General features: G+C 47.3%; 1 protein-coding gene across 1 annotated transcript in view; it reads right to left on the reverse strand.

The window, feature by feature from the left end:
- Window positions 1-984, reverse strand: part of PPP2R5A (protein phosphatase 2 regulatory subunit B'alpha) — a 71,920-nt gene extending 70,936 nt beyond the window's left edge. Inside the window, 1 exon segment of the mRNA NM_001100192.1 lies at window positions 583-984. Within this exon segment, the coding sequence (NP_001093662.1) occupies window positions 583-766 (184 nt within the window). The 5' untranslated portion in view covers window positions 767-984.
- Window positions 985-11,341: the final 10,357 nt, after the last annotated feature.

Raw genomic sequence — 11,341 nt, forward strand, 5'->3', positions numbered from 1 at the left:
CCCGTAAATAAGACACCACCCTGGTCAGATTTTTAGGCTTTTTCTGCAGAAATAAATCTAAAGGCCAGATAACTCTTCACTGGTGTTTGCATTAGGATTCCGGGTCTGTAACTCTTGGGAAGGATCCACAGGAAGGGAAGTTAGGGAGAGGGTGAGTACGGTCGCTTTAAAACTGGAAAAGTAAAGGGCTAGTTTAGAGTGGCTGAAAGAGAAGGCAGGTCTCGGGAAAGTGAAGGTCGGAAGATAAGACAGGTAGTTCAAGCAAGATGGGGAAGGAGGACACACGAACTCGACCCCGAGGGACGCCCGAGGGAGGAGAGTTCCAATCGCCAGGGCAGGTGAGCGAGCGCGCAGGTGAGGAGGGGTGTCGACCTCCTCCAAGAAGCTGAGGCTTAGGTGAAGCCAGGAGGGATGAGAAAAGCAGCTCGCAAACCTGTTTGAATCAAAAGGCGGGGGGACGCCAAGGCTGCGTGGGGGGCGCGACTCGCACACCGCGAGCCCCAGCGGGGCAGACGGAGCCCGCAGGAGGCAGTGGCTCTGCGGCCCCCGCGCTCCCTCCCGGGCGGCGCCCTCGAAGGTTACCTTTGAGCTGGGGCAAGGGGTGCAGCTCCGGCTGGCTGCCCTGGCTGCGGAACTGCGACGAGCCCTGAGAGCGCTTCTGCCTCTGCGCCTTGCGCACCGATTTCCGGGTGAAGCCGTCCACTTTCTCCGAGGCCGAGATGGCGGCGCTGGCAGCCGCCGCCGGCGGCGGCGACGACGACGACATCTCCGCGGCCCTGGCGCTTGGCAGCTCCGGCTGCTGCTTGCACGGAACGGGCAGCGGCAGGAGGAGGAGGCGGGGGAGAGGCGCCGAGCGCTCGCGCCCCTCCGCCCCGTTCCTCCGGCCGCACCGCCCTCCCGCTCCCGGGCGCCGCCGAGCTTCTCCTCGCCGCCCGCCGACGCCTCACGGCCACATCTCAGGGCCGGCGAGTCCTGGTCCCCGCCGCGCGGCGAGCTCCCGGGGCTGACGGAGGGCGAGGGCGGGGGCGGGGGTGGAGGGGGGTGAAGAAGTTGTTGACTCCGAGAGCGGAGGGCGGGTGGACTGGAGCCCGAAGTTTAGACAACTGAGGCGAGGACGCGGGAGTGCGGACGCCGAACGCGCCTCTCGTCCCTGCAGCCCGGGTCCCCAGCCGGCCGGTCCGCCAGCACCTCAGCGGCCGCTGCCAGCGCAGCCCGCCCTGCCTGGAGCCTCCTCCCGAGGCGCTGCCATCGCGGGTCCCCTCCGAGCCGCCGCCGCCACCGCCGCGGTGCCCGCTCTTCCCTGTCAGCGCCGAGCCCTCATCTCCCAGGGCGGCGACCCGCTGCCCCGGCCCCGGGGGCACACACACACTCTCTCCTCCAAGTCCCGGGCGGTCCGAGCCCCCTCCCCCACGCGCCCTTCCGCCGCCCACAGAGAACCCCCAGCGAGCGACCGCTACAACTTGAGAAGGTGCTGGGGAGAAGCAAGGGGGGAGTGTGTGTGCGTGTGCGCGCGCGCCAGGGCGCGCGGCCCGGGGGTGGGGCCTCGCGGGGTTGGGACGGAGGAAATTGACTGACAACTTCCGCGGGGTCCCGCCAGCCTCTCGGTTGCTCGGGAAGGAGTAGGGGGTGGGAAAGCATACCATGTCTTTCAGCCAATCGCGGGGCTAAGCGGCCGCAATAGGGTGAGGCGTGGCCTCCTGCAGGTCTATCAAGCTGGGAGGTAAGGCAGGGGAATGGGGCGTGGTTGTGTGACGGACTTCGGCCACAGCCAATAGTAAGTGAAGGCGGTGAGCGGGGGAGGGGGGCCCACTTACGTCACAACTGTGTAACTAATTCTCTAAGGATTGAGGGGAGGTGCCCCTCCACTGGTGAGCACCTTTGCACGCCTGCGCGACAGGGCCGGGCTCTAATTGCTCTCCTGGCAGCCTATGAGAAGACTGGAAAACTAGAGGTGGGAGTTTAGAGAGAAAATAGTACGCCCCTTCCCGTCCCTCCGCTCTCTATTGACCAATGAGGAACTGAAGCGACTGGTGGGGCGCCTGAGGGCTGGGCCGCGAAAGAGCTCCAGGTGTTACGTCACCGAAAGAGGGCGGAGCAAAGGCCTGGTAGTGGAACTAGCAGAGTGATTGATGGTTGAAGCGGCCCCGCGGAAGGCAAGGAAATGGCTCGCCCAATTGAAGAGAGTTGCTGAACTCTTGGGCGGGCCTTGGAGCCTCACCCGCCCTGAGCCGCGCATTTGGTAGTTACAGGATAAACATGTAGCTCTAGGGTGGTTTGGGCACTGCGGTTCCTGAGAGCTGTTCTAGCGCGAGTTTGGGGCAGTCTAGCGTCTACCACTTCAAAGCGTTTCCCAAGACCACACCCTCCAAGAAGAGGAGTCTCATTCCCAAATTAGTATCCTTCTAATTTTCATCCTTCAGCCGGAGGCTGAAACTGCTTCAACAGGAGGGGTGCAGATTCGCTGACCGGTGGTTTGTGGATTTGGGGGCTTGCCATTTATTTTTGCTAGGATCTCTTCCTTGTAGATCCCATCCAGATTTTAAACTTCTTAAAAGCAGGGACTGCTGGTCATCTGTTTGTTGTGCAGTGCTTTCTTTATAATGGTGCTTAATAAAAAATAAGTGAGCTGAACAATCTGTCTTCCTTTAGCTTGGCACTTTGGCCCTGGTGGACCCCAATCTCCATTTCTCTCCCATGAGCCCCAGACCTTTTCTTTTGGACGTAATAAAAATAGCTGCCATATATTTAAGCAAAACTGCCTGATACATGTGTACCGAAGATTCCAACTTTGGGTAGGAAGTTGGGTTCTAGCTCTAGAACCAAATACTACCTTACAATATTTCCTTCCTTAAGATTCACTGGAGTTCTCCTGGAAGCTCAGCAGAAGCGAATCTGACTGGTATCCATGAGGACTCGGGTTCCATACCTGACCTCCCTCAGTGGGTTAAGGATCCGGCTTTGCCATGAGCTGTGGTGCAGGTCACAGACGCAGCTGGGATCTAGGGTTGCTATGGCTATGGTGTAGGCCGGCAGCTACAGCTCTGGTTGGACCCCTAGCTTGGGAACCTCCATATGCCAGAGGTGCAGCCCTAAAAAGACCAAAAAAAAAAAAAAAATTCACTGAGTGGTGAAATTGTACACAAGCCTCCTAGTCAGGAAGGTTCAAACCTCAGCAGCATCTTTTACACCTTTCTTTTTCCAGTCAAGCTCCAGATCTTGTTGAATGTACTCTCACAAATGTTCAGACCAAGCCTGCCTTACAAGTTGCACAAGCAACCGCCAAACAGTTCAGGGCTTTCAAATTCACTGACAGATCAGTCTTTGAAATGCCACATTTATCTTATTGGCACATGTGAAGAACTACCCAGTGCCTATGGAATAGAGTCCCATTTCCAGGCTCTCCTCAGTTAACTCGTAGCCATCTTTCCAGGCGTAAATCAAGCCGTGTCACATGCCAATTTGTTGAGGTATAAATTCAGACACATCATTCCATGTATTGATACCCTAAAAGTTGTGCTGCTTCCCTGACCCGCAGTTCCAACATCTTGAAATAATCCCCTCTTTCACGTCTTGCTGAGACCTGTCTTTTCTTTAAACCGTGCTCAACCTCTATCTTTTATAAAGACATTCATGATAATCTGGCCAAAACTGATGCTTCCATCTTTACATTCCTGTAGCATTTATTATCTACATCACTCGCAGGGTTTGTCAACATATAATGTCCGAGATGGCAGGCATGCATATGCCCTTTCTCCCCTGGAAGTTTGTAAACACCAAGAGAGCAAGAACTCAGTTATTTTGTACCTTTGTATCTCCTACCGAACAGAGGATAATTAAGCACACAAAAGTTTGAAACCACTATCCTCTAATCATCTAGATGTTATTAAAAATAGATTATACTGGAGTTCCTGTCTTGGCTCAGCAGGTGAAGAACCCAACATACTGTCTGTGAGGATGTGGGTTCAATCCCTGGCCTCTCTCAGTGGGTTAAAGATCCAGCAATGCTGAAAGCTGCAAGTAGTCACAGGTGCGGCTTGGATCCTGAGTTGCCACGGTTGTGGTGTAGGCCAGCAGCGGCAGCTCTGATTCGACCTGTAGCCCAGGAACGTCCATATGCTGCAGGTGTGGCTGTAAAAAGAAATTAAATAAAATCTAGAAGTCAAGGATAGTACTACTTGTAATAAAGAGAATTTACATAGGATAAGAAGGGGAAATAAATAGCAAAAAGCAAACCAATAGAATAAAGCTAAAGTTCATACTGGAATGATATAAAATAAGTAATAGAAAACATATACTGGAAACAGGTTGTTGGGAGATTTGGAGCCAGCAAAACTGGGTTTTCTGAAACAATCACTTGAGGAATTTTGAGCACAATTATTATTATCATTTGGGTTGTATCTGTGGCATATGGAGATTCTCCAGCCATGGTTCGAATTCAAGCTACAGCTGGGACCTACGCCACAGCTGCAGCAAAGCTGGATCCTTAACTTACCGCCCTAGGCAGGGGATTCACCCTGTACCTCAGCAGCAGCAGCAGCAGCTTGAGCTGCTGCAGAGACAACGCCAGATCCTTAACCCGCTGCACCACAGAAGGAACTCCTGAGCACAATTTTAAAGAAAGAGTGAGTCAAAACCAGAAGAGAGAGAAGGATGGCATTCCAGATTCACGTCACCAAACATATGGAAAAATACAATAGCCAAAGCATCAAAAGGCCTGAGTTTATTAGTTATCGATAGTATGGTCTTATCAAGTCACTCACCCCCTCAGAGCTTTAGTTTCTATATGGTATATCAGGAAAAAAAAAGGCGGGGGGAGGGGAAGAAAAGAAATCAGCCTTCTTCTTCCACAATGTTGCCATGAGTTTAAAATGTGATACATAAAACAAACCACTTGGAAAAGTGAAATTATGCAAGATAATTTTATAGATGTGTGCATTTATCACACATTTATTTTCCATGCGCTGTCTTAATAAGGTCTCTGGGTCCTAAACAGAGATTTGGTCACTAAGAATCATCCAACAGAAAAATGCCATCTCAGTGCTGATCTGTATGTTCCCCTGACGCAGGAAGAGGGTTGATGATGATTCCATATGCTGTAAACTCCTGTCTCTTCCCCCACGAGAAGACCTCATATGCGACTCAGAGGCCAAGGCTCCATTAGTGGCAAGTTCTTTGATTTACTTTATCTTCGCTTGACTTGATTCCCTTAATCCATAAATATAACGCTTAACTGATCTATTCTTTCATCCACAATGCCTAGCTTGCTGGGGAAAATAAGCAATTCATGAAACAACAGTATCCACAATAGCAAAATCATGGTCCTTTAAGGGTTTTAAAGAGTGCATCACAGAGGGAAAAAATTCCAGCATCTCTGATGGCTGAGCATATTACATATGCTTTAACATTTAAGAATATTAGAATAAATATTTTTTAAAAGAGTGCATCAAGGAGAATATTCTTTTCAAGTCACTGTGAAATCCTCTAAAGCATATCCAAGCAAAGTTTTGGCTGTCAATGTTTTCCTTCCTTAAGAGCCATGATTCCCAAACCGTGCTCCAATAGAACCCCGGACAAACGTGCTTTCTCTGCAGAATCAACTTGTAGTGGTATTTTCCAAATTTACAAAAATAAAATAGGAGTTCCTGCTATGGGTTAAGAATCCAACTGCAGCTGCTCAGGTCACATCACTGTAGAGGCGTGGGTTCCATCCCTGACCCCCCACAGTGGGTTAAGGATCCCACTGTGGCTGCAGCTGTGGCATAGGTCACAGCTGAGGCTCAGATTCAATCTCTGGCCTGGTAACTTCCATATGCTGCAGTGTGGCCATTAAAATAAATTAATTAATTAAATTCCTCCCTTTTCTAAAAGTTCAATTCTGGAGTTTCTGTTGTGGCTCAGCAGGTTAAGAACTCCATATAGTGTCTGTGAGGATGCAGGTTCAATCCCTGGCCTCGCTCAGTGGGTTAAGGATCTGGCATAGCCACAAGCCGAGGTGTAGGTGCAGATGGATGAGGCTCGGATCCAGTGTTGCTGTGATTGAGGCTGTGGCATAGGACTGCAGTTGCAGCTCTGATTTGACCCCTAGCCCAAGAATTTCTATATGCAACCTAAATAAAAGGAAAAGAACTTTAATTCTTTTTTTTTGTCTTTTTGGGTTTTTTTTTTTTTGGTTTCTTTGTTTTTTAGAACTTTAATTCTTAGTATGGCTTTACTATACTGGAATCTAAATCAAGATAGTATCTGATTCATCATAAAATATTAATTTTTAATGTGTTGTTTCTTTTTATTCAAGTACGTTCAAGTTATGTAAAATTCCAGAAGAGGGGAAGGGTAACAGGAAATGTTTTACTCCCACCTGTCCCCCAACATCCAGGTCCCCTCCTCAGAGACAATCAATGCCATCACATTCTTATATGTGCTTCCAGAGATAGAATAGGTTTGCTCCCTTAATCTTTAACAATTTCACATTTTAAGAAGCTCCACCCACATGATTTATAGGTTTTTCATTACCTGCAGAAGTTTGAAAACCACTGCTCTCAACTTCAGTGAACCTTCCGGAGTTCTATAGGTTTATTTATGTCCATTCATTCATTATTTTCTTAATTCACTCATGTAACAGATATGTATATACACATGTACCAACAAAAGATGAAAACTGAAGGGACGTTAAAGGTTGATCAGGTAAAGCTGGTACCTGATCCCAGGCAGACCAAGAAGGTCCTGCTCACAGACCTCAAACTGATCCAAACTAGAAAGCCCCCTCCTTTTTTTCCCTGTCTTACAGGCGAATTTTGTTTCCATGTACAACTAGATCTTCTAATAACTTACTATGCCAGTTGTCAAAAGCGTATTGACATTTGGTTTTCATAAACTAAACTCAGCACTCTTCTAGGTTTTTTTTCCAAGATGTCTTAACGCTGTGTTGTCTTCTGGCCAGGGTTCAAGCACAAGGCATATTGAGATCATTGGAATTCCTGCCATTTTTAGGAAGGGTCCTTTGTTAATGAGGCAAGATCAGTAGTCCTGGTTATCAACTGCTGCCATTTTTTCCTTTATTTATTTATTTAGAGTTTTTTTGTTTTGTTTTGTTGTTTGTTTGGGGTGTTTTGTGCACCCACAACATGCAGAAGTCCCTGGGCCAGAACCCGAGCTGCTGCAGTGATAATACCAAATCCTTAACTGCTAGGCCACCAGGGAACTCCCATTTTTCCTTTTGAATATAAATTGTTTTTATTTAAGCTTGTCTTTTTTTTTTTTTTTTTTAGGGCCGCATCCAAGGCTGATGGAGGTTTCTCAGGCTAGGGGTCGAATTGGAGTTGTAAGCTACTGGCCTACACCACAACCACAGCAACACCAGGTCCGAGCTGCCACTTCCATCTACACCACAGCTCACAGCAACGCCAGATCTTTAACCCACTGAGTAAGGCCAGGGATCAAACCTGTGTCCTCCTGGATGCTAGTCGGGTTCGTTAACTGCTGAGCTATGACGGGAACGCCAAGCTTGTCATTTTTTAATCAGTTTGTTGTGGGCCATTGTTCAGGCTCTTGCGTTGGTCAGCCAAGAGCTTAGACTAGGTCAGTGGCCAGTGGTCAGTAGAGATGGTTCAATTGGAGATTTATTTTAGAGAAGGGTTACACAGGATTTGCCAAAGTTTGGACATGAGCTGCTGGTACAGCAGAGGTATTATTAATGCCCTCAAACATGCTGGTACATAGACTTGATGATTATCGCTGAATCATTTTGCCATCGCCGTGAGGTGTTTTGCCCCATCTAAATGGGCTACAATCATAAATTGGCCAGTAACCTCCAATAACCCCTGGTGTCTCCAATGCTTTACCTGTGTACTAGATGAGGAGCCAAGACAGAGTTTGCAGGAGCTCAGATCACGCCATATTCTCTCGTCTTTGCAGAGTGGGACTAAAAAGACTGATACTGGCAAGGTCTGCTCCAGGCTGGGGATTGAACCCATGCCACAGCAGAGATCCAAGCCACTGTGGTAACAACACTGGATCCTTAAACCACTGTGCCACAAGCGCACTCCAAACCCTCCCCTTTTTAGTTCAAGTGCCTCCTATGTGCCAGGCAATGTGCCAGACACAGGAATGAAAAGATAAATAAAACATGAAACTTACAATTTTGTAAGGAGGGACAATGTAAACAAATGATCACAGGCTATGTCCTAAGTGTTCCCTATGGTGTGTAAAAACAGTGGAAAGAAGATCAAATTTGCTTTGCAAAGAACGAGTCAGAGAAAAATTAACGGAAAAAGTAATACTTGAAGTGAGTTATTTTTTTTTTTCCTTTAAGGCCACACCTGCTGCATATGGAGTTTCCCAGGCTAGGGTCAAATTGGAGCTACAGCTGCCAGCCTACACTACAGCCACAGAAATGCCAGATCCAAGCCACATCTTCCACCTACACCAGATTCTTTTACCCACTGAGTGGGGCCAGGGATTGAACCTGCATCCTCATGGATACTATTTGGGTTCTTAACCTGCTGCGCCATAACAGGAACTCTTGAAGTAAGTCTTGAAACAAAGTTTTCATATGATAAGAACAAGAACAGCGAGAGTTCCTGCTATGGCACAATGGATCAGTGGCGTCTCTGGAGTGCTGGGACTCAGGTTTGATTTCTACCTAGCACAGTGGGTTAAGGATCCTGCGTTGCTGCCATGTCCGACTAGCCCGATACTATCGCTCAGATCTGATCTCTGACCTGGGAGTGCCACATGCTGCAGGGTGGCCAAAAAAGAAAAAAAAAAAAAAAACTTGCCATTCAAGACATTAATTTACCCACATTTCTTCATCACTACAAAGATTCCATATCTCAGTCAATGACTTTACTTATTTCACACAATATACTAACAAAAAAAATTCCATTGTAACAGAAAAGTATATTATGCCACCCCTTGTGTTAGAATTTGACCTGGGGGTGAATGGGCAAAGAATTAAATTAAATTCAACACATGACTGCTCTCTGGGTATATTTTGAGGAGCAGTGATTATAAAAATACTGTATGGCTTCAAAATGGTCCACTCATATGCAGATTTTATATAAACCTCTAAGAGGTCTTCCTCTTTCATCTGCCTGGAGGAAGCATCTAGTAAGCTTTGAGGCAGTCCTTCTCTTAAAATAACTAGTGGCTGCCTGCCAGCAATGTGTTCTCTCTTATTAGCTTGCTATTTTGGCTCAGACTTGCAGAAAATAATCAATTTGAAAATCTAAGAAATCAATCTTATATCCTCGATGTCAGGTGGTTTGAAGCAGCACACTTGTAGTACTGCTGGGTTTTCAGGAATTATTGAACTGGAAATTCTCCAGTGTTTTCAGATCCCCAAGCTTTGACTTCTATACCAAAGGATATAGTGTTGTTTTTTTTAAATGTGTGCATTTCCAGGTGTGTTTAGATATAATCACCACCATAAATTTAATGCCTACTATGTACTAGGCATTATTCATGTAAAGAACCTGGCAGAAAGAAATCAGACAATATTCTCTATTAGAGTCTCTCTCAGCTGTATGACACGCCTCTCTATTTCCCTGGGAGTCTGGTCCCAGTGACTGCTGTCATGTTCAGGGGAAATTTTTTGTATTTTAGCATCTCTAGGGTCCTCTGCATCTCTTGTGTAAAAAAAAAAAAAAATCAGTGGAATTCAAGCTCTCTTTATTCACTCTGTACAAAGACATTCATGAAAAAAATGAAATTGAATGGATTGGACTGTCACTGCCATAAGATTGCCTAACACTTTAAAAATGGTATCTACATGGAACTATGAAGTCCCATTACCTAGAAGGAAAATGAGATTATCAGGAGAGAGGATGGTACTCAAAGGTTTCCCACTCGTGCATTCAAAAAATATTCATTAACTTCCTGTAACATGCCTGGTTCATTCACGGTGCTTGGAGAATAGCCATGAAGGACACGAGGCTGCCTGCATGCAGCTCAGCATCAGTGGGGAGGAACTCACATCAATTCAACTTCAACTAGGGAAACAAAGCAGGGAATATGCAGAGGAGACACAGGGTAACTGTACACTCCAATGAGAAAACCAAGTCTATTGGTCACCCTAGGGATCAAACCAGCACCATCACCTATTTCTTAGGCCTGTTATGAACACGGCCCATGGCTGAATGTTGAGACCACAATGTTCTCCTAACCGAGCTCCAGGAGAAGAGGTGAGGCAGGAATCCAGGAAGAGATAGGTTCTCACTTAGGATAATACTTGTTTTTTATCTTCTTCTTTCTTTCTTTCTTTTTTTTTTTAGTGCCCCACATGTAGCATATGGAAGTCCCCAGGCTAGGGGTGAATTGGACCTGTGGCTGCTGGCCTACACCCCAGCCACAGCAACACAGGATCCAAGCTGCATCTGTGACCTATACCACAGCCACGGCAATGCTGGATGCTTAATCCACTGAGTGAGGCCAGGAATCAAACCTGCAACCTCATGGACACTATTCAGGTTCTTAACCAGCTGAGCCACAGGGGAACTCCAGGACAGATTTTGATGAGAGTCAAGACAACAGAATCCAAGGTTGCTCACAGGTGGTGCGCACTCCTGCTGAGGTGGAAGAGATGGGATTTTAGCTGGACCTGGAGGACTGGGCATAAGTACCTAAGTGAGTGGAAGCAGAAGGGAGAGCACCGTTCAACTGCTCATTATACTGCTCTCCACCAGAGTGTCCAGCTTCTTATGTCCACCTCCTCCTTGTGCTCTGTCTCACTACTAGATATCATGGTTCACCAGTCAGGGAAGGGTGTGAAGGCATGTGGGTGGGGAAGTACACACACGTACAGGGATGTCCGAAGCTGCCTTCACTAGAGAAGGTGATTTCTGGAGGTGTAGTGGGAGAGAAAGCTGGAAAAGGGACATTTAGTCACTCGACAAACATTTGATGCTTACAGTTAGCTATTTTCTGTTCTAGATTCTGAGAATAGAAAGGAAAAAACAACAGGGTTTTCCCTCAGGGAGTCTGGAAAGAAAAGTAAAATGAAGAAACAAAAACACAAACCCACAAACCACCCTAGATAGTATAATGAGTGTTGTGTCAGAGGTAAGCACAGAGGAAGAATGCAGAATCTACGGGAGGGGGGAGCAAGGCAGGCTCTGGAGGAAGAGGCTCTAGATCTGAGAATTGAAGAACGTAGGAGTTAGCCAGGAAAATGCAGAAAAGGGAGCTCATTCCAAGAAGAGGAAAGGGGATGTGTGAGGTGTAGAAGCCCTGAGAGACGGTGGAGGGAGTTTGGGATGCAAACTTTGAGGAAGCAGCAGACCAAGATGATGGTATCGGGGTAGAGAGCATCTGTAAATTTGGACCTTATGCTGAGGTCAGTGCGGAG

Source organism: Sus scrofa, chromosome 9 (genome assembly GCF_054392235.1).
Source record: "Sus scrofa isolate SSC_HxYL_T2T_F1_AM1 chromosome 9, Sscrofa_HxYL_maternal_Yorkshire_Landrace_v2.0, whole genome shotgun sequence".
Lineage (NCBI taxonomy): Eukaryota > Metazoa > Chordata > Mammalia > Artiodactyla > Suidae > Sus > Sus scrofa.